The sequence below is a fragment of the Octopus sinensis genome, linkage group LG7, assembly GCF_006345805.1.
Source record: "Octopus sinensis linkage group LG7, ASM634580v1, whole genome shotgun sequence".
In the NCBI taxonomy this organism is placed as follows: Eukaryota; Metazoa; Mollusca; class Cephalopoda; order Octopoda; family Octopodidae; genus Octopus; species Octopus sinensis.
In genome coordinates, this window is record NC_043003.1 from 76,446 (window position 1) to 85,000 (window position 8,555).

Genomic DNA, 8,555 nt, shown 5'->3' on the forward strand with positions numbered 1-8,555 from the left:
GATTTAAAGTCAAGGGATAACAGGATTTAAAATCAAGGGATAACAGGATTTAAAGTCAAGGGATTACAAGATTTAAAGTCAAGGGATTACAAGATTTAAAGTCAAGGGATAACAAGATTTAAAGTCAAGGGATTACAAGATTTAAAGTCAAGGGATTACAAGATTTAAAGTCAAGGGATAACAAGATTTAAAGTCAAGGGATAACAAGATTTAAAGTCAAGGGATAACAAGATTTAAAGTCAAGGGATAACAAGATTTAAAGTCAAGGGATAACAAGATTTAAAGTCAAGGGATAACAAGATTTAAAGTCAAGGGATAACAAGATTTAAAGTCAAGGGATAACAAGATTTAAAGTCAAGGGATAACAGGATTTAAAGTCAAGGGATAACAAGATTTAAAGTCAAGGGATAACAAGATTTAAAGTCAAGGGATAACAAGATTTAAAGTCAAGGGATAACAAGATTTAAAGTCAAGGGATAACAAGATTTAAAGTCAAGGGATAACAAGATTTAAAGTCAAGGGATAACAAGATTTAAAGTCAAGGGATAACAAGATTTAAAGTCAAGGGATTGATCACAAGATTTAAAGTCAAGGGATTGATCACAAGATTTAAAGTCAAGGGATTGATCACAAGATTTAAAGTCAAGGGATCACAAGATTTAAAGTCAAGGGATCACAAGATTTAAAGTCAAGGGATTACAAGATTTAAAGTCAAGGGATTACAAGATTTAAAGTCAAGGGATAACGGGATTTAAAGTCAAGGGATAACGGGATTTAAAGTCAAGGGATAACTGGATTTAAAGTCAAGGGATAACGGGATTTAAAGTCAAGGGATAACGGGATTTAAAGTCAAGGGATAACAAGATTTAAAGTCAAGGGATAACAAGATTTTAAGTCAAGGGATAACAAGATTTAAAGTCAAGGGATAACAAGATTTAAAGTCAAGGGATAACAAGATTTAAAGTCAAGGGATTGATCACAAGATTTAAAGTCAAGGGATTGATCACAAGATTTAAAGTCAAGGGATTGATCACAAGATTTAAAGTCAAGGGATTACATGATTTAAAGTCAAGGGATTACAAGATTTAAAGTCAAGGGATTACAAGATTTAAAGTCAAGGGATTGATCACAAGATTTAAAGTCAAGGGATAACAAGATTTAAAGTCAAGGGATAACAAGATTTAAAGTCAAGGGATAACAAGATTTAAAGTCAAGGGATAACAAGATTTAAAGTCAAGGGATTACAAGATTTAAAGTCAAGGGATTACAAGATTTAAAGTCAAGGGATTACAAGATTTAAAGTCAAGGGATTACAAGATTTAAAGTCAAGGGATTACAAGATTTAAAGTCAAGGGATTACAAGATTTAAAGTCAAGGGATTACAAGATTTAAAGTCAAGGGATTACAAGATTTAAAGTCAAGGGATTACAAGATTTAAAGTCAAGGGATTACAAGATTTAAAGTCAAGGGATTACAAGATTAAAGTCAAGGGATTAACAAGATTTAAAGTCAAGGGATAACAAGATTTAAGTCAAGGGATAACAAGATTAAAGTCAAGGGATTACAAGATTTAAAGTCAAGGGATTACAAGATTTAAAGTCAAGGGATTACAAGATTTAAAGTCAAGGGATTACAAGATTTAAAGTCAAGGGATTACAAGATTTAAAGTCAAGGGATTACAAGATTTAAAGTCAAGGGATTACAAGATTTAAAGTCAAGGGATTACAAGATTTAAAGTCAAGGGATTACAAGATTTAAAGTCAAGGGATTACAAGATTTAAAGGTCTATAAAAGACCTTTGCAAAATATTTTGTCTTCAACAAATCTTGCTTTGTCTTCTGCTACTCATTAACCTTTCAATGATTGGTCTAAGAGTTAAAATAGTTTAACTAGAGAGCATTTGTATAATGCTCTCCATAGTGAGACATCTATGCTTGTCCCTCTTCAGCCTCTCAATGCCTGGTATAAAGCTACCTCCTCATCTCAAATACACCCTCCCTCCCTTAGTTGCAAGTGCTTCTTTCCTTGCTCTTTTCCTGACTTGCAAGTTATTTGGTGGCCTTGCCAGTGGCATGAAAAAAGCACCCAGCACCTGCTGTTAATTGGTTGGTATTAGGAATGGTATCCGTCAGTAGAAACCATGCCAAAGCTGGCATTGAAGTTCAGTGCAGCCTTGTGGTTCACCGTATCCTGTCAAACTGTCCAACCCATGCCAGCATGGAAAATGGGCATTAGATGATGATGATGATGATAATCATCATTTAATGTCTGCTTTCCATGCTGGCATGGGTTGGGTGGTTTTACAGGATCTGCTGAGGCACAAAACTATGTCAGGCATAGTGTCTACAGTTGGATGAATGAAGTAGAAGAGAGAGACCATGGACATATTACAGTTTGATGGACTAATTTATTTATTCGAATGAAACCAGAATGAGACTATATAGATAGATTTCTTATTTTTGTTGTTTTCTTCTCTGTCTAGGCCCGGGCTGAGACGAACAAGTTGACTGGTTTTAAGAACAAGCGGCAACGCCTTGTAGCTGCTTCCAGAGGCAACAAACCAGTTGTAGAATATACTCGTGCCCAAACAGTCGAGATTGATGACGAAGACACGCACGTTGCAAGTATGTTCTTTTTAAAGTTGACTTGCTTCTACTATGATTTTTGACTTCAAATATTTATGAACTTGTTCTTGAGCAAATCTATAGAGGTCAGACAAGTTTGTTTTAATTTTTTTCTCAGTTTCAGATACTCCAGAACCATCTTTTCTTAGGAAAATCGGCTTCCTTTTTGTGGCACTTCTTTTGTGCTATCAGATGCTCCTTTTACACATTGGCTTCTTAGATTCTTTTATACAATATCCTTGGATATTTCATGGACAATATATTAGTTACTTTCTCATTCAATTATACCTTGGATGTATAAATTAATAGTGGCAGAAGCAGTCAGTATGAATACCAAAAGATATCTTGATCCCCAACTTAATGTGGATGTTGTGTTAGAACACAAAATGTTGTGTTATTTACCTCAAGAGGATCTCTAATAAGGACTCATGCTGCATAAAAGCATACATAATTATGTTGTTGGCTGATGAGAATTGTCTTTGTCCACCAAAACTTCCAGATCACCTGATTTCACCCTGCTATGTGACCAATGTCCAGCAGATGGATGTCGTCAGTGACAGATGTCGAGATAAGAGCTGAATCTCCTGTCAGTGATATATAGAGTCTCGGTGTCTATTCTGGCAACGGTGCTGCAAATAGCCAGTGGGTTGATTAAAAAATAATTGATGGCGACAGAATCAGTATGAATACCTAAAGATAATCCTGATCTCCAGCTTAGCATGGAGGTTGTGTTGGGATACAAAATTTGTGTGTTATTTACTTTGAGGGGATCTCTCACAAGGACTCGTGCTGTATAAAAGCATGCTTATTTACATTATTGACAGATGTGGACCATCTACTATGACCACCAGAACTGCCAGATCATGTGATTTCACTGATTTTATCTCTTCAATGACAGATGTCCAGTAACATCATAGCAGATAAATCTCCTGCGGACAATATGTAGACTATCAGTGTCTGTTGAAGCACTGGTATCACAAATAGCCAGTGAGTTAAGCAGTATTAATATCAAAAAGTAATCTTCATCTCCAACATAACAGGGAGGTTGTGTTACAACACAGAATACTGTATTATTATGTTGGAGATAAAGATTACCATCTTTGGATGTTTTTCAAATAATCCATTTAGCTATTTATTTAAGTTTTCAATTTTTTCCTTACAATATCTTTAATATTCTACAATAAATTCTTTCTGTAATATTCTTCATATTTTTCTTGAAATGCTTTTGAGTTACCTTCATCAATGCTATCATATTTGCTTCTGCCAGGTAAAATCTCCAGAACCCAACATGGACCTGACCAGAAAAAGAGGTCAGTTGCTAAGAAGAGCACAACATCTAACAATAACCAAAATGGAACTGGTGCAAACTCTTGGGAAGCACCTTGGCTGAAGATGCAACGGAATCCAAAATCAAGCAGTGCATCAGCCGAAAAGAAAAGAGGTAAACTTTCCTATATAGTTCCAAAGTGCGCTTTAGAGAACTGAGCCCACATCATATCAGGGACATCATTTATTCCATTTCATTCGCACTCTTGCAAAAGATTTTCTGTTTTAATAAATAATCTGGATAACTGGGACTTTGCCTTGTAAGTTACTTGGTGACCCCACCAGTGCTGGTGCCACATAAAACATATCCAGTTACACTCTGTAAAGTATTTGGTGTTGCCAAAGCAAACCTGGGAGCCTGGTGCTGCCCTCTGGCTTGCCAGCTCTTGTCAAACCGTTCATCCTATGCCAGCATGAAAAACATATAGTATCATCATCATCATTTAGCGTCCGTTTTCCATGCTAGCATGGGTTGGACGGTTCTACTGGGGTCTGTGAATCCAGAAGGCTTTCATCAGGCCCAGTCAAATCTGGCAGTGTTTCTACGGCTGGATGCCCTTCCTAACGCCAACCACTCCGAGAGTGTAGTGGGTGCTTTTTACGTGCCACCCGCACAGGTGCCAGACAGAGCTGGCAAACGGCCACGAACGGATGGTGCTTTTTATGTGCCACCGGCACGAGGGCCAGGCGAGGCTGGCAACGGACACGAAACGGGGCGGTGCTGGCAACGGTCGCGAAACGGAAGGTTCTCTTACATGCCACTGGCACTGGTAACACATCTGCAATTTCCATTGATCGATTTCCATTGATCGATTTCAATTCTGATCCTCACTTGCCTCAACGGCTCTTCACAAGTAGAGTTTCGACATGCCACCGGCACTGGTAACACATCTGCAATTTCCATTGATCGATTTCGATTCTGATCCTCACTTGCCTCAACAGATCTTCACAAGTAGAGTTTTGTGTCCCAAGAAGGGAAGGTATGCATACGTAGGCCGGCTCCATCCCATGTAGAAGGCCACGGGTTATGGACTCACTTGTCCTGCCGGGTCTTCTCGCGCACAGCACACTTCCAGAGGACTCGGTCGCTAGTCATTTCCTCAGTGAGACCTAAAGTTCGAAGGTCGTGCTTCACCACCTCGTCCCAGGTTTTCCTGGGTCGCCTCTTCCACAGGTTCCCTCAACCGCTAGGGTGTGGCACTTTTTCACACAACTATCTTCATCCATTCTCGCCACATGACCATACCAGCGCAAACGTCTCTCTTGCACACCACAACTGATGCTTCTTAGGTCCAGCTTTTCTCTCAAGGTACTTACACTCTGCCGAGTATGAGTACTGACATTACACATCCATCGAGCATACTGGCTTCATTTCTTGCGAGCTTACGCATATCCTCAGCAGTCACGGCCCATGTTTCACTGCCATGTAGCATGGCTGTTCGTACACACGCATCATACAGTCTGCCTTCACTCTGTGCGAGAGGCCTTTTGTCACCAGCAGGGGTAAGAGCTCTCTGAACTTTGCCCAAGCTATTCTTACTCTAGCAGTTACACTTTCAGCACACCCGCCCCCGCTGCTGACTTGGTCACCTAGGTAACGGAAACTATCAACTATTTCTAGTTTTTCTCCCTGGAAAGTGATGGAAGTTGGTCTCAGAGCATTTTCAGTGTTTATTGTTCCTGAGCATCTGCCACATACAAAAACCATCTTCCTAGTTAGCCTTCCTTTGACATTGCTGCACCTCTTATGTGTCCATAGCTTACACTTGGTGCATCTTATAGAGTTTCTACCTACACCTTTTCTACAGATCGAGCAGGGCCATCTACCTGAAGGTGTTTGTGATTTGCCTGCCTTCCTACATATTAGGACTTTGGTTTTAGCTAGGTTGATTTTAAGGCCCTTCAATTCTAATCCTTACTTCCACACCTGAAACTTCTCCTCTAGTTCTGATAGTGACTCAGCAATTAGAGCAAAGTCATCAGCATAGAGGAGCTAGGTATTTCTCCTGCAGCTGTCTTACCAGAAATATGGCATCAGTGGTGCTTTTCTCTGGCACGAAACCAAACTGCATCTCATCCAAGCTGACTCTCTCCCTAATCAGTTGGGCTATGACCCCCTCCGTAATCTTCATTACCTGATCCAACTGCTTGATACCTCTGTAATTATTTGTATCTAAAGCGTCACCGTCACCTTTGTAGCAGTTGACTAGTATGCTGCTACACCAGTCATTGGGTTAACTAAACGGGTGATTAGGCTATAGCCGACACTACCAGATATTTTGAGCATCTCTGCAGTAATTCCTGATGGGCCTGTGGCTTTCCCTGTCTTCATGCTTCTAATTGCCTTAACTACTAAGGAACTGTCAACTCGGATAGCTGGTCCCTCTGTTGGGTCGACATTCGGCAGACTCTCTTTATCCCATTCATTTTCCTTATTTAGCAGCCTCTCATAATGGTGTCTCCAAACCTCTCTTTGCATCCTCATTCACCGCAAGTGAGCCATCATCCATGCGAACACATTTCTCTCCTACCACATCATAATTCTCTCTCACACACTGTCTTGCAACACGGAATACCTCAAGTCTTTGGTCCTCACGGCAAAGAACATTGGCAAATTTTTTCTTATCTGCTTCCTCTTTGGCTAAATAAACCTGTCTCCTAGCTTATCTTTTGGTAGTCTGATACAATTCCCTGCTACCACCATTTTTCCAGTCCTTCCAAGCCTGTCTCTTTTCTCTAATCTCTAATAGCCCTGTCTACAACATTGTTCCACCACCACGTTATTTTGGGTCAAGAGGGGACTATGCACCAGCCACAGATCTGGTCAGTGGCTCTCAGCAGGTTGTCCCTTAGAGACCTCCAGTTGTCTTCTACCCCATGTGAAATTATATCCCCTTCTACTTCGTCAAAGGCTTCAAGTAATATGTCCTTAAGTCTCTGTCCACTCGCAGGATCTTTAAGCTTCCAGATCCTTCTCCTCCATGTTGGTCGTCTTCTGGTTGTCCTCTTAGTCCTGATCCTAAAGTCACTAACTACCAGTCTATCAGTTTATGTTGCGGGGTACATTCTTCACCTGGGAAGGTTTTGGCATTTATAAGCAGCCATCTTTCCCTTTTCCTGGCAAGGATGTAGTCAATTTGGCTGGTATGTCGGCCCGATCGGTAGGTGACTAGGTGGCTGGTAGGTTTCCTGAAGTTAGTGTTGCAAACCATAAGATCATTTGCATCGCAGAACTCCAGCAGCCTGGTTCCCTCCTCGTTGCGGGAACCATAACCATAGCCTCCATGTACACCATGGAAGCCCCCAGTATGTCGTCCAACGTGACCATTGAAGTCACCAGCCACAAAGAGAAGGTCTCTGTCGTTCGTCAACGAGGTAGTCTGCAGTAGGGTGTCATAGAATCAGTCTTTCTGTCCATCGGGTAGCCCCGGCTGAGGGGCATAGGCCAATATAATGGTTGCTAATCCATGATGAAGCACTAATCTAATCTTAAGTATTCTGTCACTTACTCTGATTACCTCTATTACCTTTTCTACCCATTTTTCAGCATCTATTTATTTAAAAAAAACAACTTTTTGCCTTTGTGTTTATTGCAGAACAATACCAGACCAGCAGTATTAGTAGCCACAAACAAGGAAGGGACATGGCAAGTGTCCTCCAAGAGAGATTGGCTGCACAGACAGATGGAGATCTTGGTGAGTTCTTGTTTCTCGTATTGTATTAATGTCATCATTCATGGGCCAAGGGATTATCTTTGTTCTCAGACATATTCTTCTGTGGTCATCCTGCAAAACATTTCACTCCATTTAATTCAAAATCAAGTAAAATGAAACTGTTTACTCTTTTCCTTTCTTTGTTCTGTAGTAAAAGAACAAATGGTGAAGGAGGCCATTTATTACTGGCACTGATCATTGGACTGTGGCCATATTGATGCCTCACCTCAAAGGGCTTGACCCCTAGTCGTTGTCATCATTGTTTAGCGTCTGTTTTCCATGCTGACATGGGTTAGACGGTTTGATTGAAGTCTGAGAAGCCAGGTGGCTGCACCGGGCTCCAATCTGATCTGGCAGTGTTTCCTCAGCTGGATGCCCTTCCTAACGCTAACCACTCCAAGAGTGTAGTGGGTGCTTTTTTACATTCCACCAGTACAGGAGCCAGTCAGGTGGTCCTGGAATGGATGACGTTCAGATAGTGCTTTTTATGTGCCACTGGTACGAGAGCCAGTCGGGGTACTGGCATTGGCCACATTTGGATGTGGCATCTTTGCCAACCCCCTAGTAATGGGGATGAACAAACCAACACCATTTGTCAAGTGGAGGAGGGAGGATTACCCTCCTCCCATCCTCCCAATTGAAGGTTTTTTTGTCTTGACCCATAAAAAGCACCCAGGATTGGACAGGGTACGTATCTGTTATTATTTTGATTGGTGGCCTTGTCATTTTCTTTGAAATATTCTTTTACAGATGAAGATGCCCTTGGGGAGAGAATCGACATTGATAATATTATTTCTCCTCGGAACATGTTGAGAAAGAAACTCAGTAAGTATTCTTTGCAATATTTTTTTCTTCTTTTTTTTTGTCTTTTTTGCTAATTTTTGTTTATCCT

At 40.7% G+C, this 8,555-nt stretch overlaps 1 protein-coding gene across 4 annotated transcripts in view; it reads left to right on the forward strand.

Moving 5' to 3' along the window:
• The window catches only part of LOC115213825 (histone-lysine N-methyltransferase SETDB1), a 75,529-nt gene that overhangs the window by 43,169 nt on the left and 23,805 nt on the right, over positions 1 to 8,555 (forward strand). For all 4 annotated transcript variants that reach the window (XM_036504417.1, XM_036504418.1, XM_036504421.1 and 1 more), the window contains 4 exons: positions 2,483 to 2,624; positions 3,892 to 4,065; positions 7,547 to 7,645; positions 8,414 to 8,488. In XM_036504417.1, the coding sequence (XP_036360310.1) occupies positions 2,483 to 2,624; positions 3,892 to 4,065; positions 7,547 to 7,645; positions 8,414 to 8,488 (490 nt within the window). The remainder of the gene's footprint in view (positions 1 to 2,482; positions 2,625 to 3,891; positions 4,066 to 7,546; positions 7,646 to 8,413; positions 8,489 to 8,555) is intronic.